This window comes from Kryptolebias marmoratus, linkage group LG21 (assembly GCF_001649575.2).
Source record: "Kryptolebias marmoratus isolate JLee-2015 linkage group LG21, ASM164957v2, whole genome shotgun sequence".
Classification (NCBI taxonomy): domain Eukaryota; kingdom Metazoa; phylum Chordata; class Actinopteri; order Cyprinodontiformes; family Rivulidae; genus Kryptolebias; species Kryptolebias marmoratus.
In genome coordinates, this window is record NC_051450.1 from 17,184,601 (window position 1) to 17,210,681 (window position 26,081).

General features: G+C 40.1%; 1 protein-coding gene across 10 annotated transcripts in view; it reads right to left on the minus strand.

Annotated features, from left to right (window-relative positions):
* The window catches only part of eya1 (EYA transcriptional coactivator and phosphatase 1), a 64,383-nt gene that overhangs the window by 18,433 nt on the left and 19,869 nt on the right, over positions 1 to 26,081 (minus strand). Inside the window, exons 3-16 of one of the 10 annotated variants that reach the window (XM_025003846.2) lie at positions 21,990 to 22,289; positions 17,198 to 17,262; positions 16,982 to 17,123; positions 15,431 to 15,558; positions 14,750 to 14,815; positions 13,340 to 13,417; positions 11,517 to 11,583; positions 11,000 to 11,145; positions 10,085 to 10,222; positions 5,629 to 5,711; positions 4,935 to 5,124; positions 4,187 to 4,332; positions 3,387 to 3,470; positions 37 to 126 (exon numbers count right to left, since the gene is read on the minus strand). In XM_025003846.2, coding sequence (XP_024859614.1) covers positions 37 to 126; positions 3,387 to 3,470; positions 4,187 to 4,332; positions 4,935 to 5,124; positions 5,629 to 5,711; positions 10,085 to 10,222; positions 11,000 to 11,145; positions 11,517 to 11,583; positions 13,340 to 13,417; positions 14,750 to 14,815; positions 15,431 to 15,554 — 1,212 coding nt within the window. In that variant the 5' untranslated portion in view covers positions 15,555 to 15,558; positions 16,982 to 17,123; positions 17,198 to 17,262; positions 21,990 to 22,289. Of the gene's footprint in view, positions 1 to 36; positions 127 to 3,386; positions 3,471 to 4,186; positions 4,333 to 4,934; positions 5,125 to 5,628; positions 5,712 to 10,084; positions 10,223 to 10,999; positions 11,146 to 11,516; positions 11,584 to 13,339; positions 13,418 to 14,749; positions 14,816 to 15,430; positions 15,559 to 16,981; positions 17,263 to 21,989; positions 22,290 to 26,081 lie in introns of all 10 variants that reach the window. The other 9 variants (XM_025003845.2, XM_037973233.1, XM_037973234.1 and 6 more) reach the window with 9 other exon arrangements.

The following is a 26,081-nucleotide window of genomic DNA, read 5'->3' on the forward strand; positions in this document are numbered from 1 at the left end:
TCAGGAAGCAGCAAACACACACACACGCAGACTCACCTCTAAGTCGTTAAAGAACAAGTGTGTGTCGGCCAAGTTGAAGATCATTTCTTCCATCCTCAGACCTAATGACACAGATGTTGGGGGGTCCTGAAAATGTAAGAAACGGAATACAGTCAAACAGAAATAATTCACTCAAATTTTAAATGCTAGGCTGTTTTAGAAATACATGAAGCAAAGAAGTAAAGCAGTCAATAACAATATTCACAATGAGTCACTCAATTAACACAGAATTCCTTGAAAATTCCACAGAAGGCTTTTCCCATAAAAGAAGACTTTAGCCGGACTTGAAAGTTTTGACCTCTTTTTACAACCTTCTGGAAAGGACCAGAATAGTCATCAGAAATGCCCCAGACTTGGATAAAAGCAGTAAAAGCATGTCTCTTCTCAGGAAGGGTGGTCGAGTTAGAAGAGCCGGGGTCACAGCCTAAACCGTAAATTGTGTGTTCTCCACATATTTGCCCCTATGCATCATTTGACTGCTTTCCAGTTGATAAAGAACTTTTAATCCATTAATTTCTTTGGATAACTGATACTTTTGAAGTTTAGTGTTATAACTTAAAAAATAATTGTACATACAAACTAGAAATTTACAAAGCTTTGCAATTATTTTCTAAAATCCTGAGTAATGTGACACGTGCTGTGATGGTGACATGATTGCTGTCTGTAATATAATACCTTGAAAAGAGTGAACTACATTGTAAATAGTTAATGAGACTGTGGCAATGTGTGCAATTTTCCCTTTAAAAAGATAATGAACAGGCAAAAACCCTCTTTTTTTTAAATTATTATTTTAGGGTTTATTTCCAATTTAGCAGCTTTCTAAAAATTATTTACTGTCCAAGCTTATTTGTTCAGCTTCATTTTTGTTTATATACCCTCAGTTTATCTTGTATTTAAAACCTCTAATCAGTAAATTGTCTTAGCGATGGCAAAAAGACAATAGCTGTCTGTCTAGGAGGTTTCCACGCAGCTGCATTTAAGACGGGCTCGGCAGGACCAGAAGCTGGGATTAGAGTTAAACCACCTAAAGACACACCTGAGCTCTCTGCTGATTAGCTGTCACACCCCACAATGCTTATGTTTTCACTAAAATGACAAAGTACAAACCACACAAGAAGAGCTCAATCCCCACTTCTCCAGGCTTTCTCTTTTCTCTTAACCTCCCAGTTTGAATCAATCTTTCAGTAAGTATTCATCGAAAACAATTAGCCTCCTACTTCGGCGCGCTACCTCCCTCTTCCCAACCTCTGCCGCTGTTGGGTGATTTAAGGGGCTGGTTCGGTGGGAAAAGGCTATCCTCTGCAGCGCGAGTGAATCCCTTCCAATTAAATCTAAACAATCAGTCAGTGAGGGAGTTAGGAATACAAGCAGGCCAGAAGGCCAAAGTGCTGCTGCTGTCATTGCTCCAGCACCACCTGTCCTGAGATGTCACTGCCTTCAGGAGGACGCCAAGTCCCCCACCGCCCACCCCCCTTAGAGCCCCTTAGCAATAACACCCCACTACCCTCACCCACACACACATCCTTACTGAGTTTAAGCCGAGCTCTAGCCTGCCCAATATCAGCACAGCTGGCCTCAGCCATCAGCTTTATGGGGGTGAGTGCCTTGATGCCAATTAAAAGGGCTGATAAGAAGAGGGCTGTGTTTATGTGAATATGAGGGCAGAAAAAAAAAAAGAGTCAGCGAGAGTGGGTGGGAGGTCACAGCGAGTGAGAGAAAGTGTGCATGTGGACTCTCTCAGATACACATCTATTTATAGTAAGTTAAGAGCAGCGAGGAGAGAAAACTGTTTTGTAACTTTTTTGTTTATGCCACTAAGATAGACATGACATGAATGACAGACACACGGCAGGAGGAGAAGAGGAAAATGGTGTCTGGTTGTGGGGGATGTTGATTTGCTGCACTTTTTTTCTAAGAAAGTTTACAGATCAGCATTTCTGATAGCAGCTGCTAGGATGAAGGGTTCCTGGTTCGTATAAAATGGATTTAATGTGATCATGTCAGCAGGTTGGAGCACAACAAAAGAAAGAAACTTCTGTGTAAAGGTGACTGAAATGGGCAGAGGAGGAGAAAATGGGGAGTAGAAGTGAAAACAAAGTGAGAGGGACTTTAGTGGCTGTCACATCCCATATGAGCTTTGACGGAATGGGCCCTTATGAAGCAAGGAATGTTTCCTGTTTCAGAGAAACTCGCTGGAGAACCCTATGGGTGTTTGTGTGTCTGTTTGTGTGTGTGTGTGTGTGTGTGTGTGTGTAGTGTGAGAGCCCCTCATCACGCAGCCACGGCTCCCTGAGCTTTAGCTCTCCTTTTACCCAGCATGCAGGGCTGAGAAGAAAGTAAATAAACAGTGGAGGGTCGCGGGGCAGCCCTCCTTCACCCCAGAAACAAAACACTGCCCCCATCAAACACCCCCTCATACCAGAACAAAGACACAGAGCATGGGCCGCAGACACTAAGCTCTCTGACATATGAGGAGCAATTTTTTTTTTTTTTTTTACTTTAAAACTAGACAAATTCCACACCCAAAACAGGTGACAATAGCAAGACTTTGAAATGATCTGACATCAATATTTCTTTCCTTGTCTACTACACCTTCACAGAAAAAGCAGAGAGGGTAATGCACGCTGAAGCTATATAGAGCCTACGACCGCAATATAACCATGAGAATAGAAAGCTGCCTTTTTCCCCAAATTGTTTATTTGGAAAGTTTAAAATTAGAGAAGCAATTTACATGAAATAACAAATAGCAAAGCCTGGAAAAGCAAACTTCAAATTACGACCGTACACATGGATCTGGGATAGAAAGTGACCTTATACTTTAATAATAAAAATGTTAAGAATTATGAATATATATAGGTCTTTATTTTAATTCTAAGTTGAGAAGAATCTTTGTGTTTTAGTTAGCCTGAATCACATTTGTTAGGCACAGCTTCTTGCTGGGGTCTCCAGGGAGATCCCTGCCTGAAAAGGACGGATTGAGAAGCACTTAATTAAACTAACAATGTGGTATTTCTGAAGGAGAAAGGAACACTCAAGATGTGTCAATAGACAGCCAGAGTGCAACTGTTGGGAGCCCCTCCAGCCCAGCCCCGACCAGCCATGCATAGCTCAGACAGCTGCAAAAAGCAGGCAAATACTTGCCAGGCCTCATTGGACGTATTAAAAAAAGAAACAATTATCTGTACATCGAGTTCTGCTGTGTCCTCATGCTATGGACTCAGAGCACAGTGAAATCCATCCTCCGCTCAATGGCCATTACCCCGAGCTGATCCTTATTCTCTCCTTTTAATATTTATGCGTTTTGCTGATAAAGTGCACTGCTGCTGTCACAGTCTGATGTCACTCACCCGTCCATATCTGTTGGCATAAGAACCCGTAAGCAAAGAATGGAAAACGATGATTGTTTCATCCAGGTCCCAGATGAAAACCCGCTGGAGAGATGGAGGGAGAACGAGAAGGAAGGGAGAGAGGGGGCCAAAAAAAAAAAAAAAAGAGAGAGAAAAGAAGCAAAATCAATGGTGCACTCTGTAGGGCTGCAAGGTGATCCTCCTGGTCAATAGGCCAGGAGCGTGTATTTGCGTGCCACAGGGACCAGGATCCATTTGCTTGGATTGGTCACCGCAACACCCCTCTCATCACCCCGCTACACACATTCCACCCCTTGCCCTTTACATTAGAGTAATCAATAGTGACAAACTAATTAACTCGATATGTTAACATGCCATGATGTCAGCGCTATAATGGCTGCTATTATCCTAATTCAAATTAATACCGTATTAATGAAGAAGCCTTGAAATTATCAGGGGTTTATTTTGACAGATGGTCACTATCAGTGTGAGCAAAAGTACCATCATATGTTGCAGCTAGTGAGGCGCTTTCAAGGACTCAGATATATCTTCTGTTCATTTAATTACGAGCCTCATTGTTTATTTACAAGTTATACACAAGAACGCTATAGACGATATGTGTTGAGTCATATATTCCACAATGTATAAATAATTTAGGACTAGGTAAGGAATAAAGTGTTAAAAATTAATGCGTATCAACTGTTTAAGTTGGCGAGGCAGCTATATAGTAAGTGGATTAACATCTATGTGCCTCAGACAGGGCGAGGCTGTCTGTCGCCAAGACAGCGGGCTCATCCTACCTCAAGGTCAGAGTCGGGCGGCGGTGATGGGTTGCTGTTGTTCCTTCTTCCACGGCCACGTGACTTTCCATCCGAGGCCCGGCGCAATCGATCTGAATCTGAATCTTTAATGGGGGTTGATGGACTGTGGATGGTACTGTACTCTCCTGAAAGGAAGGAAAGAACGGGAAGGGAGGGNNNNGTGGGTGGGGGGGGATTATAAAAAGCGCGCATCAAAAGGTTATTTGCTTTTAGAAAAGATGTCTGATTGACCATTTGTCTTGATGCAGAACAGACAGCATCCTGCAGGAGACATTATTGAGACACAAATTATTTAGGACTGCAGATAACAAACATATCATAATTCAGTTATGGAACAGAAAAGCCATTGTGCACTGCACTGATTCAATAAACAAGAAGTAACAGAGTGCATGCCAATGAGATGTCTTATCTAAATGAGATGGCTGTGTGAAATTATGTTAAGTTATAGCTAGCTGTCTTCAGTGCTGTTTGATGACAATTTTAAATGCAGTCATAAAAACTTTGAGTGACTTATAAAGATATGATCTTAATTGCCAGATCATGCATTAATGTCACATGAAATTACAGTGAATTCTACATCTGATTTGAGTTTAGACTTTTTTTTTTTCTTTGCTCACCACGCTGAAGTTTACTAAATGAAATGACTGAAATCATCTCCTCCCTCTGCTGCGCGAGTTAAAATTCCTGACATTTAGTTCAGGCATCGTTCTGCCTGTTTGACTTTTACCTGCGGGGTGGTCTGTCAGGGCCTGGCTGGTGATGCCATCGGGTGGCTCCTGGAGGGTGTACGTGGTGGTGGTGGTGGAGGGCGTGCTGGGACTGGTGTTGTTACTTGTCATGTAGGGGGAAGTGTAGGGTGAGCTGTTGTAATACTGACCATACTGGCTCTGGCCAAAGCCATGATAGCTGGGGTAGTCCTAAAGGGCAAGAAAGTGTAGGATGATAAGAATAAAGTATGTTGCATTTGAATCAGGATAGGGTAAATGTAAAAGGGGAGATTGTGATCAAAAAGAGGACAAAAATGTGGCAGAGTTGAAAATAAAGTAGGTGGTTAGGCTGAGTAATCTGAGATTTGCCCTGCACCAGTGTTGCTACTTTATGGAGCAGATTCCAAAAAAATAAATGCAAACACATGTCTGTTCTGTCCTACATCTGGACAACGATCTGTCTTTTTTTTCTTCTCTCCTTTCTCTGTGGTATAATCCAAGTGTTGAAAGAAGCACAATAGATAATCGTGTGTACAAAGCTTTTTGACATTGCGAGTGATTTATGTTGACTGTGTCACGGCTGAAACATAGCATATTGTGTATGCATGTTTTAAGTAGATTCTCAAGGTCGAGTCTGCAGAACAAACCTCAGCTATGAACTGTTAGCTGTATATTAATATGGATCAAAGAGATGAGGAAGAAGCATACACCTACCTGTTGTGTGCTGTTAAAGCCAGTTGAGTTTGTCAGAGAGTTGTTTCCTGCATACAATCCTGACGTTGTTGTGAAAGAACCACCTTTAGGGACAAAAATAACTAAACTTTAAAAGGTACTCATTGCAAGACTGGACAAAAAAAAAATCATAAAGTAAGAAAAAAAAATCAACACAGCGACTTTCCTCAGATCGATAGGTAATGTGTCCTTAAATTAAAAATTTATAAGCTAAATTTGCGACAGGATCCAAACTACCACATGCATTTGTTTACCACTGGAAACAGCCAAAGTGACTGAAAACTTTTAGTTACACATACCTATTTTATTCCAACATATAGAAAAAGAACAAGTGCAAAGCAGTGCAATGACAAATATAAATTGGAACGAAGTTGAAAAAAGAAGGATTTTCTTTACGCAAGAGTTTGTGTAGATGAACAGAAGGAGGCCTCAGGGAGCACTCCAAACAGTGGTCTTATCTTTCCCCCTCTTCCTCTCTTATCAGTGATTGGATCAGGACTGATGAATGACGAGCTAGGGGGGGTAGAACCCACCTCCAGTCCCGAACAATGTGAAGAACACAGTAGGCTGTTGTGTGTGAACTACTGAAGGGTGGCGTTGGGTGCAGGGAGTGGAAATGGTGGATGCAGTGGGACCGTGCATGGCGGTAGCAGGGGCAAAATACAAGAGGGCTGAGGTCGCCGGGTGGGTTTGTTTCTGAAATCCAGCCCTAATGAATATGTATTCTCTACTTCTCACTTGCCTGAAGGATGGTCCTCCTGGGTAATTAAATCATTCAAAAGGCTGATAGCATCTAATGGCTTAATAACACACAAATCATGAGTTAAAGGGAAGAAGAGCTGCATCAGTCCTCTGCGACAAAAACTCTCTGTCATGTCAAGGAACAGCAGAAGGGCAGAGCAACCGCACCAGAAAACTTTAAGGTTTAGTTAAGGTTGTGTGGTAAGGTTATGAGGAATTACTATTTTACCATTTGAAGATAACTCTCTGAACGCTCTCAGTTTGAAGAAACAGAGTATATTTCTGAGCAGATCGATGAGTTAACAACTAGTTTAAGCAGCTTCTATCTCAATTATTTTAAATATTTTATAAACATTTACACAGCTATTAAATTGTGCATTATAGATTATGTACATAAACTCTTTTGATTATTTGCAAGCTCAGAAAGCTGCTGGAAAAATTGTCATGCAAAATTGTTGTTGTAAAAACAAATTAGCATAAGACCCAGTTCAGACTAGACATTGGCTTGTCAATAGTAAATTGCAAGAGTTAAACTCTATTTGTGTAAACTGAAATCATTCAAAGAGCTGTCTACAACAGGTAAGATGTACCAATATCAGAAAAAAACACCTCTTCATTAAAGTTTAAAAAGGATTGCATTTAGAAAAATAGAAGAATATTTTAAGCCCAGCAAATGAACATTATTCTGCATACCAATTATATAAAGGCAAATATAAAATAGTTTCAAAAAGATAAAGTAAAGCTTTTCTTGTAGCCAACAGAGGCCTGAAATTCAATCGTTTCATTACAAGTAGACCTATCTAGGCTAAATTGTCATAGCACAAACTTAAAATACATTATTACTAATTTATGTCCACATAATTACAGAGGCACAAAGAGGACATTGATAGGCACTCTTTAAACATCTTTTTCCCTCAGCACCATCCTTCACGATCCTCCCATTGTCAAAAAGGTATCCCACAATTACACTGAAAATGAGGCAGGAGATAAATTTACTGTTCTTAAATGAGGACGTAATTACACCTCTGTTGTTGGAGACAAACAGAGGGGAGTTCCTTTCATGCTCTGGTCATTGGCCCCTACAGAAGGGCCCTCCCACACCGTGACAAACGTGAAGCAGCTTTCAGAAAAGGTAGAATGACTGGAGAAGGTTGTGTGTGTGGCGGGGGGCAATGAAAGCTAGGAAAGGCAACACAAAAAGAAAACAGTGGAGCGCTTGGCCTTGTCAGTTACGGAGCTAGAACAGTGATTACAACAGGAAAAAAAAAAAAAAAAACAGAAGAGGATCCAAAAATTAGACAGATCCACAAATAATTTGTGTAGCTTCATGTTTTTTTCATCTACAGTAAGTTTTCTCATAACACTTCCCTCTTTGTTGGTTTGTTTAATGCCTCGAGGTGAACAGGGGTGTTTCTAAAACTTTCATATACTCTTTGCAGAAAGTTCAACATCAAGTGAAAGTGCACTGGAACAATGAGGCCGAGACAAGGAGGACCGAGGCTGTGAAGGACAACAAATTAGCCTAATACACAGTTCAAACAGTCATAAAAACTCTCACTGGGAGCGTTTGAGGGTTGCTCTGTGGAGAACAAGGAGCCACATAAAAGCTGCGGGGACCCCTGCTAGCCCAGTGAGAATGAGCCCATGCTGTTGGGAGTGGTGGTGCTGGTTATAGAAGGGGAAGGGGGGTGAAGGGGAAGAGTGGGGGGTGGTTGTGGTTCCCCGGGGGGCATGTTTTCTCTCCCTCCCCCTGTCCTTCTGCAGTTAGTTCACTCACTCAAGACCAGACACCATCCCGCCCTCCTCTCCTCCTTCCCTCCTGCCTTCTGGCTCCACAATTGGAAGTCCATTTGCTTTGCTTGATCAGTCCCCTTGCCATGGGCTATGTCTATCATCAGTGCACAATATTTGTAGCAGAAGTTCCTATGCCTCACTTGGGAATAGACTATCAAGTCCAGATGGGGCTCTACTTTTAAAAAAAAGGTAACCAAGGCTTCAGGTTCTTCAGAAAGCATGATCATTTTGGGACAGAATGCTGGAATTCAATTATTCACCTAATTAGCATCTGCTCAGTCTCACTGTTATGTCCTTGTCTCTTTAAGCACTTCTTAAATTTTATCTCTTTACAAAAAGTGGATGCAGAGGAAAAGAGAAGAAAAAAAAAGTCAAAAGATTGCCAAGAAACACCTTTGTTTCATTTATGATTTTGTTGCCACAACTTCAGCACCCACACATAACTCCATGGGATCAGACATGAAAGCAACAAGCAAAAACAATAATTTAATCGTCCGCTGTCTTGACAGCTGGCCACAAGCTGGTTGCAGGGGACACGGAACCGAAAGAGGCGTATCAGATGTGGAAAAAGTCTTTGGTTGGGACACCCAGGCCTGAGGCACATCACCCAGGCAGATCAATAGGCCAGAAAGAGTAATGATGATGGCGTGGCGGACAGCCAGAGCCACAGTTAGAGAACCCAGAGCCAGAAAAGTGGCCAACCTGTCATCTAACAAGGCTGTCAATTACGAATGCACTTAATGCTAACATAGGGCACGTGATAGCTACAGATAGCAGGAGAGAGTGAGACCGAGTCAGATGGAAGGGAAAAGAAAAACAGTTGAAGCACAATACTTAGAACATGAATGTCAACATAATACTGTCATCGTGAGTTAAACTCCTAATGCCAGAGAAGCAGCTTTTGGATTTTACTTCACATGCTCTGCTTCTGTCTCCCCCTTCGCGCTCATCCTGCTGGGCCATGTTTAGGTACTCAGACGCACGCTGCAAACCCAGTGTGACCAACTGTATTTGGTTAAGAGGCATAGAAAAGAGATTTACCCCAGCAACATCTGCTGCTGACTTGAATTTATGTATTGTGAACTGCTCTGTAGGATTTTCAGCAACAAGTGGAGATATTTCAAATGTCAAACTTTGGATATTACAGGAAAAAAACTTGAAAATAGAGCTAGCAAATATGTAATTGTCCCTGCATAGTGTAGTATAGCATAGACAGAGGAACTTTACATTCAGCATGGAGTCTGGTCTCAGTTAAACTAAATGTCTGACTGCACAGCAAGAGCAAAAAAGCGGGAGAGCAGCGCACAGCAACTCATCTTTATTGGTTTCAAGGCCATAAATCTCTACAACCTCAGCGCTTAAACAAATACAAATATGATCACAGGGAGAAAAAAACAAAGGCTGGGGAGCGACATGGCTGATGCCTTCTAAGTGCCTGCCATTTTTTCAATATGTGTTGATTCTTTTAAGGGGAGAAAAGAGGGAGGCAGTTGGTGTGGCTGCACATTACACCGCCGGGATGCAACCATCGTCTCGAGTGAGGACAAGGTCTGTGTCTTGTGTCAGTCTGGTTGTGTATGCTATTAAATTAGAAACAGAGGCCTGTTTCTCTAATCGTTTGCAAAACAGTACCAAAAAAAACCAACCCTAATTTGGTTGGGTAACCAGAGGAGGAATATTTAGACAAGAGACTGAACTACCATAGATACTTGAAGAGATAAGCCAATGAGGGAAAACACAAATTAAAGAGGAAAAAAAAAGAACCACCATGTTTTAAAACTGCTGGTTAGACAAAATGTGCTTCACATTTTTGCACAACATGTTAGCCATTTTTGGGTGTTGGATTTTGGAGTTTGCTGATCAAACTGAGAAGAAAATACAGAAGTCACAAAGATGTTCTCACCCTGCATCTGGTAACTGTAGGGGGCCTGTCCTGTCTGTGGTGTGGTGAAGCCGGAGCTGTAGCTCAGGAAGCCTGTCTGTCCCGGGGACTGGGACTGGCTCAGACCCCCCTCGGTCTTTATGCCTGCCCACAATGGACCTAAATCAGTTAGTGACACCAGATCGGTTTGATGCACAGACAAGAGTCAACACAGTTTTAAATTACACTGGTCACAGCAAAGGGACTCCGCCTCTGTCTGTTAGCATAACACACTAATCACAATGGATGAGCTGTGATTATCTGATAACTGATTTTCACTATTCTCTGTTGTTTAGAAATATCATCTCACACTGTCACAGAAGGAGTTGGCTGCTTGGCTGTAAAAACAAAGGCATGCTTGTGCTGCGATTGCTTTGTTTACTGTTAAAATTAATAACAACTGTTAAAATACGATGTAGGTCACAAGTAAAATGATGCACAAGTAATGACACATTTGGCTTGTGTTTGTGAGTTACACTGACCACTGTCTTGGCTGATTCAGCCACAGTAGTAGTTTCTATGCAGCAGGGCTCCATTCAAATAAACAGTGTAAATTCCTGCACATATTGGAGAATTTTCAGGGGTCAAAACACTCCACAGACTTTGGACAAATAAAGCCATGTACTGTGGACTTTCTCCTGCAACGCTAGAGGAAACTGGTTTCTGTTTTCAGATTTATATCGCCAATCTTTTTGATCTGTCCGAAAAAAAGCTTTACAAGCAAATTCTAATTTACGGCACTGACAGAGAGTATACAGGCACTAAACAACAGCTCAGCATATCTGCAGCTCTGGGAACATGGTTTGACCTTCAGCAATGAAAAGAAATAATTTCTTATTTGTTATGCTTGCTAACAAATAGAAATAGAGTTGTATGAGTGATAGATGTTAGTCTTACCATAAGCTGGGATGCCATAGGGCTGTCCAGGCTGGGGGTAACTAGCATACGCTGCAGCCTGCTGCATTCCTGTGGTGTACTGCGTCTGTCCGTACGCAGCCATGTTTTGAGATGAAGGTGTGGGGAGAATATGTGGATATGTCCTGCTATTAGAAAAAAAGAAACAACAATAAAAGTGAGAAGATAATACAGGAAGAAAGAGAGCCAAGTTTTACCCTCATATCCACAAAAAAAAACTAGAAATTCTTTACAATTGTGCTGCTTTTTTTTTTAAACAGTCAACCACGCTATAAGTCAGACAACATCCCGCAGCTCGTATACAAAGAGAAAGAACAATAAATGGCAAAGGAAATTCTTGCAGGATAATAATTACAACAGATTTCAGAGTGCACAAACTGAAGACATCCAAGCAAACAAAGCCAGTCAGAAAGCCTCAATCTAACAGAAGGATCTAATTACAGGTCCAAATGAATCTGGATGCTGTATTTTTTTAATAGAAAAATAAAAGAAACCTTACTTGGAAGGGTAAATCTGTGGAGAGAACTGGTGAGTTTGTCTTGGGCTGAAGCCACTGGTTCCAATAGCTGAAGAGAGTTAAAAAGAAAAGAGGCAAGCACATATTTAAACATTAAGAAATAAGGTAAATATTGTACTCTGCCAAAAAGAACTGCTGCATTCCAGGGAAAGAGGAATAACATTGCTCTACTCTATTTATTGTGGTAAACTTATTTAAGGTTGAAAACTGGAGAGCCGTAATGAAGCTAAATAATTGGGTAAGAACATCAGGTTCTTGTGCTGACGCGCGTTCTGGGCTGCTGTGACGACGGTCGGCAGCTTCAGCTGCCTTGGACCTTTTCAACCACAAGAACATTGGAAGTGACAACTCCTGCTGCAGGTAGCTTGCTACTGAATAATTCTTAAATCTCTGACAGCATGTGTTTCCTCAGTGTTGCTGACTTGGCATTAAAACGAGCATACATGTTTTAATCGTGAACTTGTGCCACTTAAAATGTCCCTTTTGCTGTTATACGTCTGAAAAATGTTAAAATTAAAAAAAAAAATCATACATTTTGTGCTGCAAATGATAAGTGTTTTGGTAAAAAAAAAAATCAAATAATATAATAAAAGAAATATAAATAAATAAGATAAATTAAGGACAAATACATGAAAATAAAAAAATAAGTAATAATATGAATCCACAACACAACTTCAACAAAGAAGCTTTGAGTTGCATGACAGATATGTAAAATTTATTAAAATACTTTAAAAACTTGCACATAAAGCACAAGAAAAAGACATAATATTTAAATTTATGTAGTAAATTTGACAAAACAATTAGAATTCAGACAGCAGCAATCTCATTTTTTTTCTTGTTTTTGCATCTAGCTGCAGTGGAATGGCACAGTTCTGAGACATCTGCCTAATTGGTCTTGACATGCAAAATGAAGGATTTTGTTGCGAGGGAGCGCTAACTGTATGAAACCGTATGCCGTAACCCCTCACACACGTTGTTAATGCCGAACACTTTTCCCACATCGGCAGCACCTGCCACTGGACGAAACCTTCTCCTCTGAGCAGCGCTCTGGGTTTCCCCCACGGAGGATGTGGGGTATATGATTACTAAATTTCATTAATATCGTCAGAGACAAAAGTCATACAGTTATTGATGCCCTGCGAGCGTTAGGTATCAAGTACTTAGATAAATAACTGAGCAAGTACAGGAAAATTAGCAGCAAGATAATATGTAGAGTGGCTGCTAGAGAAAACACAACCTGCAACCAAACATAATAGAGATCACTTTTATTACAATGCTCAATAAACATTGTAGCCTTGGCCTTTTTTTAGCAATGTGTTTATGCTTTTATGTGTGTGTCTGTGTGATGTTTCTTTGCAGAAAGGAAGGTGTGAAAACTCTGACAGGGCGATAGGGTAACAGTCCGTGGAGACTGAGGGCCACTGGGACGCCGTGTCAGTCCACTGGACAGACAGGCTCAGAGCATTACATGTCATAATTCAGTCCTCACTGACATGGGAACCAGCCGAACGGGCAGCAGCACACACACACACACACACACACACACACACACACACACACAAGTAAGCAAGCACAGCAGATAAATATGCTGACAAAGTCCCTCGTTTTTAAACACACTTGCACACAGACGTTTTGGCTGCTGGGCTGTTTCCTGAGGCCTGGCTTATCAGCTGTCCATCTCCAGGCTCATCTCATCATCAGTTCTGTTGTTGTGTGTGCGTGTGTGTGTATATATGTGTGTGTGTGAAGCAGCCAGACACGAGTGCACACACACACAATCGTTCACACCAACCCTCTCGTCTCACCTGATCCTGAGAAGCTGTCCAGAGCGCTGTCTGCTACTGAAGAGGCGATTTCGCTGCTGCTCATTGGCTCGGTTTTAACTGCAGACAAAACAAAGTCGCACTGTCACCGAATCGTATCAGGAAATAGAAACTTTTCATTTTCAAAATTCTTAGAAACAAAAAAGAGAAAAAAAAGGGGAGTTGTAAGGAGTGAGTAGTTAAACATCTTTTCCACAGTATTTCAAGATCTAATTTAAATGTAATGTAAAAACACTGCAAAATTCATCACATCAGGAGTAAATAAATTTAATAGTAATAATTTATTTTAATAGAGAAGTGGGTAAAGAAAATGAATGGATGGATAATTGATATAGAGCAACACAACTTAAGCTATTTTTTTTTACTATACTAGTTATTTATACAGTTTAAGTTTAGAAAATATATTTTAAAACTGGTTCAACACATTTTTTTTTACAATTTATATTTGACAATGGTTGTAGTACTCCAAACTACTAAAATATAAAACGACTGTCTAAATTAAATAATAAAATACAGGCTTGTCAGTAATAAAATTTGAATTGAAATAAAAACTCTTCCCTTTAGATGTACTTGAAAGTTACTGGGGGTGAAAAAAAAAAAACTAAGACATGCAACTACAACCGAAATGTCAAGGAAATATATGGCGTATAAAATCTTTTTAAGAGTGTAGCGAACGCTGGTTGACCTTGACTCTATTAAACAACCCAGCAATAGATTTGCAAAGACAATTTCACAGCTATCTGACAGCTCAGGAATCTTTGAAATCAATCCATTTCACTTCAGGCATGCTCTTTCTTTTTTCTTTTTTTGGCAAAACAAATTGACAATGTGGGCAAAAGGAGTCATGCTCAGTGGAATCCCTCATGGTTGAAGAAACCATTTGCTGTCATGTTTTACATGTTTCTGCTGTGCTCGCTCAATGCAGAAACACATGTTGATGGGGGAAAGCACCTTAGAACCACACAATGATAAAAAATATAGTTGTGAAGTGCATGCAGAAACTGGCACACACTCAGGTCACATACCGCACAATAACCACTGTATTCAGGAGATAGTGTGGAACGTCCAAATAAAAACAAAATGCTTGGTTCGCAAGTGCACAGTTTAACCAGTCAATAACAATAAAATCAAGGCCAGTCGGTGCCAAACCATGCTTGAAACAGAATACCACAAAATACCATAAACATCCATATAGTTTCTTAATGAAAGGCACAATAGTTGAGGCAGTTTTGCAGTGTTGCAGCTTTAGATTTGAGGATGATTTTAGCAAACACAAATAGCTTTTTAAGTGAAGGAACTGGTTCAGAAAAGTCAACCACAAGGAGGGCTTTATTTGAGTTAGGGAAAACACCAAGTATTGTCCTTTCATTGTGGCACTAAAAGTAGACAAACCTGCTGTAGACTGTGAGTTAGAACCTAACAACCAGTCTGCAGTGGTAAGCATTGTGATGTTATCACCTATGGGAAAGACAAAAACGGCAAAGGGACACATGTCATGACTGACTGACAAGCACAGGCGCTACGTTGCGAGTTTTGAGAAAAAAATACACCCTGAACTCAGGGCTGAGATCAACCTGAAGGTTAGATGACAAAGGCTGATTTTAATAACTTGATGGTTTGTGACTGCTTCACTAAACAAAGGCTCAGATTTAAAGCACAGGAGAATCACCTGAGCAAATAAGTATGTATAGCAGAGCCCACATTCAAAACTCGATCATTTCCATGCTGTGGGCTTTGAATAATTACATGGTTACTTAAATAAACAGCTAATAAACACCGGAAAACAAATCCTGTAGGCACTGAAATGTGCAACCTACAGATGTTCAAACAGAAAATAGAACCTAAGGCTCACAATATTTGTAATTGCAAGCAAATTTAAGGTATATTCCTACCACTGTTGATTAAAATATAATATAATAAAAAATTAATACAAAAATACTAGAAATAGACATAAATAACTTTAGTTTTGTTGCTTCTCATGGATCACTGTTACATCTAAAACTACTTTAAATTGTTAAACTTCCACGGCAATATTTAAAACTTTGAAATATCACACAATTATAGCCCGCGTACCTTCAGTGCCATTGGGTGTCATGGAATTGTTAGTGATGTGCGAGTTGTCGAGGTTGGGACCATTAGGAGATTCGCTGCTTCCACTTACTCGGCTGTGAGGACTGGCTAGATCCTGCATTTCCATAGACCTGACACACACACACACACACACACACACCAAATCAGATTACACAAATCATTCTGGTTTCAGGGAAGACACAGAGCTCTGATATGCAGTGCTGTGCACACGGTGTGCAAAGTTGTAAAATCTAAAAGGAATACTGTGATGCAAAAAGTCTTTAGGTCTGCATGAGAAAATAAAAAAATATATCAATGAAATTATACAGCTTACAGAATTTTAATTTTGACACAAAATTAAAAAAAAAATCAATATACAAAGAGCAACACGTGACACAAACAGATTTATATAAACAAATGGAAAATATTTTAACTATAAAATGCTTTCTGATATTACTCCTATTCACTGTTTTATATGTTTACTTTCAAATTAGTCTGGTGTTTCATGAAGCTTTTACTGTTTATCATTCTGTGTGTGGTGATGATGACTGCTAACAGATGTCTGCTGGTTTGAGGCGATGCCTAATGTGTTAAAAATGCAGCATTCTGCCTGATTATAAGGGCCAGTGATGGGCGGATGAGAAGCCCATGAGGCATGTGTTTGCTCTGGCAAGCTCCTTAATTGTTTCTGTGTTTATACAAAAGACCACGCCACTGAAAACATTATTCTATCATTTGTGTGCTCAGAGGATTTGATCGGGATCAGACAATGGAGCATAAGGAAGGCACGAGTGATTTGAAGCAATACGGCCGTAGAGTCTATACCCAAGTTGTCTCGCCACTGTTCCTGTTGCAACAGTTTACTAAAATTACTGCCAGAATGTTTTATTTTTCATGACATTGCATTTTTTAAAATTATATTTCAGGATTTTTTTTTTGTTACAGATAAACTTTCATATAATTTTAAAAGATAAACAAACAGAACAAAACAAAAAACTTCAAGTATAGTCAGATGCCAAATAAAAGATTAAAAAAATATATATATATACTTGCTAATTTTAAACATGACATTTAGTGTAGCTTGACAAATATAAGTCTTTCTTTAGGTTAAAAATGCAAAGTAGTTATTATTACAAATGTATTACATGTTTTAATGACTCTATCACAGAATAAAAAGACAATGAAACAAGCAGTAAAACCAATTTTAAAAATTGGTAATGAGGAGAAACTGACCCAGTAATGGAAGCTGCAGTGTCTTTTTCCCAGAGGCATATTAATTTACTTCTGCCCTAAAATTATCACACACTACGAACTGAAAATACTTGAGGATGATGCAGAGGCTGCTAACTCTAATTCTGCTTAGCTCTTTGCTCTTTTAGTTTGCTCAGACCTTTCAGTTGTAGACTAAAGGCTGTAAATCCTTTGCTTTACGGTCAGTCAGAAAACAAAAATAATCAGAGAAACGTTGTCGTTTGTTTAGCAAAGGCTTTACGGCGATCTCTGATGCGACACAGACACCTACATTTCTATAGTGTTACTGAAACTGGCTCTTACCTGGACCTAGATAGGTCTGAGTCCTCTAAAAGCACACTCCCTTTCTTTATTCTGCCTCCACCTGCCCCAGCAGAAACAACGTCAGTCCTTGTTACTGCAGCTCAATGTCACAGTCCGGAGCCATCCATGACACAAAAAAGGCCTATCTGAGAAAACATTATTGTTATTCTGGAGCAGAATGGGAAGAGAGGGCTGGCGGGGGGAACAGAGGCTCACATTGTCTGTCTCTGAGCCGCAGCCCTGCTCCACTGTTGTTTCCTCCTCCAGGTCCTCCCTCCTCCCTGAGCAAAGGGAGCATGGCCAAATGACGGAAAGGTGATTCATCATTGGTCTACGACAGCTGCAAACTGGATTAGCCCTCCCCCAATCAACATGCAAAGCGGCTTAGCCAAGGTAAGCAGGAAGGGTGGGGTGGGGGTGGGGGGGAGGGTTGTGAAGGTAGGCAGAAGGGTGAGGGGTTGGGGACTGGAGGGGCTGAGGGGCAGCGGAGTGTGGGAGAGCCTTTCTACTTTCCTGCTGCCTGGAAAGAAGATGGGACTTGTTGAGCAGAGGCAAGCCAAGCGTGACACCCCCAGCATCTTCAGCAGATCTTTCATCTGCAATTGACACTATCTGAAATTTATCAGCACTCCTGCTCCAGGCAAACTGACAGGTCCTAATGACCATCAGGGCTGCTTCCCACAGGCCTGCCCCAGCCTGCGGCCATGACGCAGTACGAAAATACGCAGCTTCCCGACTTCACAGCCACTTCCAATGACCACATATGCAACACGTACCCTCAAACAAACACATCAACATAAACTAAAAAAAAAGTTCATGTATATGCCTATTTCTTCAGCACAAAAAGAATCATAACTCATGCCTGTATGTCTGCAGACACATATACACACTCATGCAAAGGGCACCTCAGAGGCCCCAGATGAGTGTTGTAAATGCACACACACACATCCCTCACACACACGGGGCACTTTAGAGGCCCCCAGATCAGTGGTGCATCTCAGACAATGAAGGAGACTGGAAACAAGAACATGGAGAGCATATGGAGCCACATATGTTTCCTATGACGCTACGAATGCCTCTATTACTCTCCGTTAGCTGACAGTTAACGTTTCGCTGTCCACTCCGGCTCGGCCTGCCTCTCTGCAAACATCAAGCAGAGCCATATACTCGCACGGCTATAACACTATATTAGACTTGACTCAAGCCCACCATGGGAATAGAGGGTCCAGAAAAAGGTCAAAGGTATTCATCTGGTCAGGAAAAAAAAGACATATAAGGTCTTTTTTTTAAAAAATACTGGCAGGATTTTTTTAATGGCTCACTGTTTACATGAGCAAGGGTAACCTGAGCTCCATGGTCTTAAGTTTTTTTTTTTCAGCAGGCTTTGCTCTTCACACCAAGGCAAAGCCTTCATGAATACCATTCTAGCTTTACAATTTGCCTTCTCTCCCACTGCTTATGGCACAGCAAAGATAACCAACGTTATTCATTCTCACTGTGAAAATCATAAACAACGGCTGTTTCTCTTTCTAGCATTTCCTAATGTTGAAATCTACAAAGGGAAAGTAAAAACAGAAAAAATATGTATATAAAATAGAACTGATTGAGGTAAAAGCCAAAAAAAAAAAAAAAAGAAGAGAGAACTCTGTTCTACCACAGCACATTAACAGCGATCACAGAGTTGAGGGGAAGTTGTGGAGTAAGAGTCCTGTGGTGGATTGATGTGGTGTGTGTGTGTGTGTGTAGTGGCTGGTTTCTGCTCAGTGCAGGCCAATAAAGCCATTACTGTGTTGGTGTCTCTACCACCGCCAACAGGTGAAATCAGCCAGGTGGAGATGGAGTGAGAGGAGCCCAGATTTAACCCCAAAAACAAACCATTTCTTTTTCTTCACCACTAAATATTTATTGTTTTTAAAAAAAGGGGGTCTGCATTCAGCATATTTGATGTGCATCTTACTTCAACCTGAACAGCCAGGTCTTTGAAGCTGCCAAGAACAAAGCCCGGCGAGATGAAGCGCTGGAAGAGTCATCAAGAAGACAAAGTGCCACAACAAGCTTCTTTCACGCTGGTTTGCCAGCCTTTTCGTTTTGCTTTACTTATTTCAAGACCTGCATTTACAAAGGTAAATATAACCACAGCCAAGCTTTTAGCATAAATCATCACAGCATGCAGGGCGTCTAATCTGCAGCAAATCTTTTTTTTTTTTAAACCTATGCAACAGTTTGTTGATTCATACAGATCGTGCCATTTTAAATGCAAAATTTGTCAACTCAGAAAAAAAAAATCAAGAATTTCTTTTTATACACTTCAAATACATCTCCCATAGTTCTACTCCCATAGAATCTCTCTGTTTACTCAACTCATGTCTGTTACAACCTTTGCAAAACAACACTTTAATCAAAATTTAACTTTAAAACAGCTAATCCCCACTTAAGCTGGTCAGCTGAATCCACATGGTGGCCCAGGAAAAATAAATCCACTCGCAAAGAATGTAGATGCAGACAACAATTGGACACAGATGTGAATGGAGTGAGGCAGAGTTTACAAAATGCTACACTTCATTTGTGTCTCTGTACGTGGCCAAAGAAATGACTGCCTCCAACAAAGGCAATGCTAAACTGACTGAATTTAGTTTTTTACTCTAAAAAGTTAAAACATTTCATGAGGCTATTGCTCACCTTTTACAAAACAAAACACAAAAAACAAAAAAATTGAAATTACGATAAGGAACCTTTTTTTTTACTTGATTTAAAATTTAATTTATAGCATCTTTGATAAAAATGTAATAAAGTGACCAGCCATGCTAAATTTTTCACAAAAATTTAAATTTCATCAGATCTAAAATGACCTCACAGAAGGTTTAAAATCAATGTAGATTTTTTAAAAATAACCAAAGCACAAAAATCACAAGACGTTGCTTGTCGACCTGCAGTTTGTCTCTTTTATTTGGATTAATCCAACACGGTTCTCCAGCAGTTCACACCACGGCTACATTAAATCTGTTAATACGGCGCTCTCCAACCTTCAAAATTATTTCCAGAAGGCCACTTTGCCTTTGAGGGGGCCATCAAACAAGATTTAAGGTGGATATTTTATCACAACTTGCCCGACCACCGTGACCACTGCAGAGCGAGGGAGACTTTACAAGAAAAAAACCTGAAAGCAGGTCAAGGGACAAATCCTAATGATTTTGTCACGTAATGCTTCTAACTCGAGCGTTGAGTCTGTCATTTATAAAATAAAGATCAATATGTTGAAGAGAGAAGATACTTAATTTGTATATTTAGAATTTCTTTTTTTTTTTTTACTTTTAAAATAAAAGTGCTGAGGCTAATTTACAATGATCCACACATAGACATATTTATAAATACACCCAGAAAAGGATATTAGTGATTAGGGAGTGGTAATGGAAATAGTCAGAAATCTAATTTCCTGTTCTTTCAACCACATATTTGAAAAGTGTGTTAACAAAACAACACCCCACGGTATTTAGTAAACAACCCCTGCCCACTAATCACCTACTGAAGGCTACTTAATAGAAGGTCCCTACTTCCTTCTTCCTTCTCCTGGGCTCTATTTTTAACCCCCCCATCTTCCCTTCTACTAGCTGAAAGAGGCTGGATCATTTAGCGCTCTGTGTCTTTCACCATTTTCAATCTCCAGACTAAGAGCCTGGCCGGCTAGACACGTCCAATACGGAAGGGATCAGTCCTTGGGCAAACAATGCCACCGTCACCGGCGCACACTGCTGCTGCACATGCATGAAGCGCTGCAGCCAGGCAGGGAGACGCAAATACGCAGAGCAAACAGGCCTAAATCGGCCCCGTTCTTTATCTGTTAATTAGATAAATAAGGTTATTGTGTGTGAATAGCTGCAGCAGGCATTTCCACGACCGCTGTCATGTTTGTTCTCATGGAACGGAGGCAACTTTACAGACAGGCTGGCTCACAAGCCTATCCTAACCTCTTCATTTCATCTCTGTCATCAACACACACTTTTGTAAACACCAAGAAAAGGAAAAAAAATAAATTAGAGGGTGAAAAAGGAAACAAGAATAAAAGGCCAACTTCTAAAAAAAAAAAAAAAAAAATGTCCCACATGATAATTTTTTAACTCTAAGATGTAAGCTTGCGATCAAACGCAGGAATTGGTCCTTCAATTAGTGGGGCTGGTGATTACATCGGGTGAGTCATCGTCACGGCGAGCGAAGGCGCAGCGCGGCTGGGAGGCGAGGCCTGTTGTCCTGGTCAGACGCCGGGAGGCTTTCAGGTCTCCTCGCAGCATTCCTGGCCTCAGCAGATGGCATTAGATGTCAGCTGCTCTAACTGCGCTGGTGTTATTGCTTCTGCCAGGAGAAAATCAACTATACTGCAAAATACAACGGGCCTTTCCTTTCTTTATACCAAATGTAAAATAAAGCAAGTTGAAAAGATTTAGATATATTTGCTTTAATTTCAAACCAAGTGAAAATGTTTGTTTTTAATTAGAAAACAATAAAACAATGAGGTAATTATTTTTTAATGGAAACTGCAATATTTGGAAATATATACATCTATTTTCTGTTTGTTTTTTCTAACAAAAATAAAACAAAATGCAAATCTATTTATATAAAACGGAAGATTGTGTATTTTTTTTTTTACAATTACAAGTGAATCATTTATTTTGGTAATATGAAACACTATTTTAAACTAAACTATTTTAAAATCTTCTTCCAATGATTTACACTTTTACTTTAATATTAGTATTAAAAATAAAAAATTTGAACAGCTCTACAGGTTTAGATTTTGTTAAATAACTGAGACGTATTAGGCTTTGCTTTAAATCCTAACAAATAATTACAGGTAATTTAATTACTAACACCCTTTTTTTGAATTTTAGGAAAAAAATGGAGTTTAAGTTTTAACACAAATTTATCAGCTAAATCAGACAATTCCAAACACGTTCACACACACACTGAAACGAAATCAAAATGTCAAACGTCACAAATAATTTAAAGCCATACTCACTGCAATAATAGATGAATCCCAGTGTGTTTATCTCCTCTTATGTCTTCGCTTGAAAAAAAGAGAAATCTTGGAGGAGAGACGCTGTGCAGTCCGGCAGGAAAGGACAGCACTCTTTTTCTAACCACGTCTCAGAGTGGAGGTGGAATCACAAGAAAAGTAAACTGCAAGGCTGCTTTTTTTCTTTTTCATTTTAGGTGTTGGAACCCATTGAGCCCATGCAGCGCGGTATCTCAGGAGACTCTGTCGTATTCGAGAAAGAGAGTTGTCCGATTACAGCTTCAGGCGGTGACTGGTGAGTGTCTGAGGAAGAAGAGAGGGGGGAAAAAAAAAAAAAAAGAGCGAGAGTGAGGGCAGCAGAGAGGGAGGGAGGGAGGGAGGAAAGCAGTGAATGAAGGGAGGGAGAGGGAGGCTTCTGCTGCTGCTGTTTGAAAAAGCAGAAAAAGTTGCTCGGTGCTCTCACAGGAAGACTTTGGGGCTGGAGGAGGCACAGGGGAGTTGAGCCTCACACAAGCGCCCCATATGTCATTCACTCCCAGCTTTAAGCCAAAGAGTCCTCTCCAGATTGTATCAGTGGAGACTAAAGACAATGAAATGGCAGATCTCTCCAATGCTCACACACCCTGAGGGCTCAAACTTTTCTTCTCTCTATCCCCGTTTCTCTATCTTGTTTTTGCTGTGCTCATTTTTTATTCCCACCACAAACCACTTTTTTTTTTTTTTTTTGCTTTGCTTTCTCTTGTGAGCTCTGGGTCAAAGATGGATTTCTTTCTGTCACAGAAGGACTTCAGAGGGCAGACAGGGGGGCTAGGTCATTAGCTTAGGTGATGGGGAGCCAGAGGTTTAACAGCGGCCGAGTGGCTAGGCTTTGCCCGTCTCCACAGCACTCTAGTGGAAGTCCTCCGTCAACACATACACACAGCGTCTGTGTGCGAGGTAATGATTGCCTTCTGTCTGCTCCAGGTTATTATTTCAACTGTGCAAAGCTGCTACACAAGGCCGCACTGCTACTGATGAGCTAAAACTGGTGATTTATTCAAGCTGATGATGAGGCTTGAACAGATTTTGCTACAATATGTCATGACATTATTTCTAAGAATATCAGTTGTGTGTATAAAATGGTCAAGATACCAATGAACCGTTAAGAAATTTGTTTAATTTCCGCGTCATAAAAGCGCAGATGAAATACCGATTGCAATGCTGACAAATGAGCACGAGGAGAGAGGAAATCATACATTTGCTATGGTAAAAAGGTGGTGAGAGAGAAAAAACACCCAGGCCTGGAAGAATAGTGTGCTGTGTTAGTGGTTAGGCTGGCAATTTTCTTTTTCCTACCAGCCACTTAATGTTGAGAAACAAAACAACCCCACTGAATTATCATGATTATTAAAACTTAGTACTGAATTACTTGTTTGTGTTCTTGATTATTTGTGGACAGGTCACAATGACCAACAAAGGGCTGACCTCAATCTCCTGATTTAAATACACTGCAGTAATTATACAAACGTGCTCCAAAAATAAAAAAAATAAAAAGTCCTGCTGTCTCTCTTAAACCAACAGCCCACAGGTAAAATCTACAAGCTCACATTACAGCATCGGAGCATGAAATATATTGCACATTGAACAGATTGCTGATAACTCAATTGACTAATAATAGATGCTGGGGGACTCTCAGGTAGCTATTTCTAATAGCAGCGAGGAACACGTGCCAATTACGTTACTGTGTTTAAGCAGGGACTCTCTATGTCAATAAGCAGCCGTATGAAATTAGACGGAGATGCAATTTTGCAAGTGAGTTATTTTCAAATTGCACAGTATAATTATGCACGGAGTTGTTTATGTCTCACTGACTAAACTCAGATTTTCCCCCCGTACAGTCCTGAACGCAGCGCTGCACAGTGCGTTTCCAACCAAAGCTTCAATCAGCCTCGCAGTTTTACTGGGAATGACTTGTGATTACTTCACTATTTTCATGTTCCGCAGTATTAAATTAGAGAGCGTCGAGCGTAAAGAGTTAAACAGGGAAAATTAAGCTTTGAAGTTAAAACTGTTATTGTTTTGAGCTATGGAGTCTGTAAAAGAGAGTGACACAAATATAAAATTATACAGTTTAAGAGAACTACAATGTTTTCTAAAGAACTCAGGTGTGCAAGTAAAAAAACAAACAAACATTAAAAACAATAAAATGTGCAGCTACAAAAACCTTGAATTCCTCTCTAATAGAAGATAACAAAAGACGCAATGATACGGTTCAACTGACATAAGCGCTAAAAAAGCACTTGCCAAAAACTATATCAAGGAAGAAATTGGAGAAGTGAGCTAAGATTAAACGAGAAGCCGTTCTTTATTAAGGATTATCTTGATGGGACTCAATGGTCTTCATGTGGGGCTGCAGGGATGCCTGCCTGCAATTTAGAGTGAAGAGAGATGTAAACTGTCCTTTTCTGCCAACAGGTTATCCCCTCAGAGACTTAGTTGGACACAAAGGATCCAGGTTTTAAGATAAAGAATGGATGTAAATTTAAATAGACCTTTTTTAGTGACTTCTTCATTTTGTCGTTCCACCGTCTTTGTGAAGCGGGTTCACTTGGCTTGATTAAGAATATATAAACAGTGCGGAAAAAATGAGGAACTGTGCGACGAGGTATCAAATGGTGCAGATGAAACGAAATGCTCACGCTCTGGTGACACAGTTGCAATATTTTCATATGCATATACTGCAACATTGTTTGGATAGAGCTACTACAGTGTTTATTCAGTGTCACACGTCGAGAAGGATCAGGTTCCTTTTTTGACATACGTCTCCGTAGAGCATTACCCAATCAACCCTGTTGGATAACTTTGAACAAATAAACAGTTTCGTATATTTTTACAGGGATTACCAGGTGAAGTGTTCAACTATTAACTTAAAAGAAAATCCAAAAAAAAAAAAAAACATAATTGAAAGGAAAACTTAAAACTTGTATGGCAAATGCAACATTTAGGCCAAAGCACAGCTAAACAATACAAAACCTGTATTATTTTGAAAAGAAACATAAAAGTTACCGTGGTTATCCCCTGCTGTCAAAATGCAAAAGTGGGCAATAATGTTTTTGCCCATGTCTGTCACCAAAATGTCTCAAGAGCTAATAAAACATGCAAGAAGTATTTGTTCAATGTACATCTTACAGATGAATTTTATTAAAACATGCAGGAAGTAATTGTTGGATACAGATCTATAACTGATTAACCTTCGAAGTCAATCCAGTTCAACAAAGGCTGCACCTGCTAGTTAAACTTAGCCAACACTAAAATAGCTATAACCCTGTTAATTGTATACATATTGAGCTAAAATTTGATGTGGTAGTAGCTGAGAGTCATTCACAACACATACTGTGAGTGTGACGTCTTACAATATTGCATTATTTTTAAGGTTTGACCAAAACAGCTACAACTCCATCATTTTTTCAACATAAGATCATTCTAGTCTAAAACTTTGGCACGGAAGGTGATGGGGGATGTGCATTCCTCCAAGGAATGCCCGGGCCTTTATTTTCAAATGACTTTGTTTTTACAGCGTACACAGTATAAAATTTGTCTATCTACAAAGCTTTCATTTAGCTCTAAAGGAAATCATCAGTGATGATACGTTGTCACCATAAAGAAAAAAAAAACGGTTTTGACAGTGCAGACAGATAAATTTGAAGCTCCTCAAAGAAAATTAGAAGCAAGTCAAGTGCTTTCAAGTGGTGAATGAAAGTTGCGAGTGAAGACTGAATTTTTCATAAACAAACATCACATTGGTGCGCTTCCTTCGGGGAGCAGCAGCATACTTCATCATGAAGCTTTCCTCCACAGACAGCAGGGGACAAAGGAAATGGTTAACCTCCGTGAACGTCACAAGCTTAAATTAACCGAGTGACCTTATTGTTGCAGCCATCTTGGTTCCAAACACAACAAGGCGAGGGTGTTTTAAATCAAGCGAAATGCACATTTTTCGTACGTCCTGTTTAAAATGCAACAATAGAAATGTGAGCTAGAACACAACGTTGGAGAGATCTCACACAATTTACAAAAGCAATTACTATGTTTTGCAGTTGTCTCACTGCGTACTAA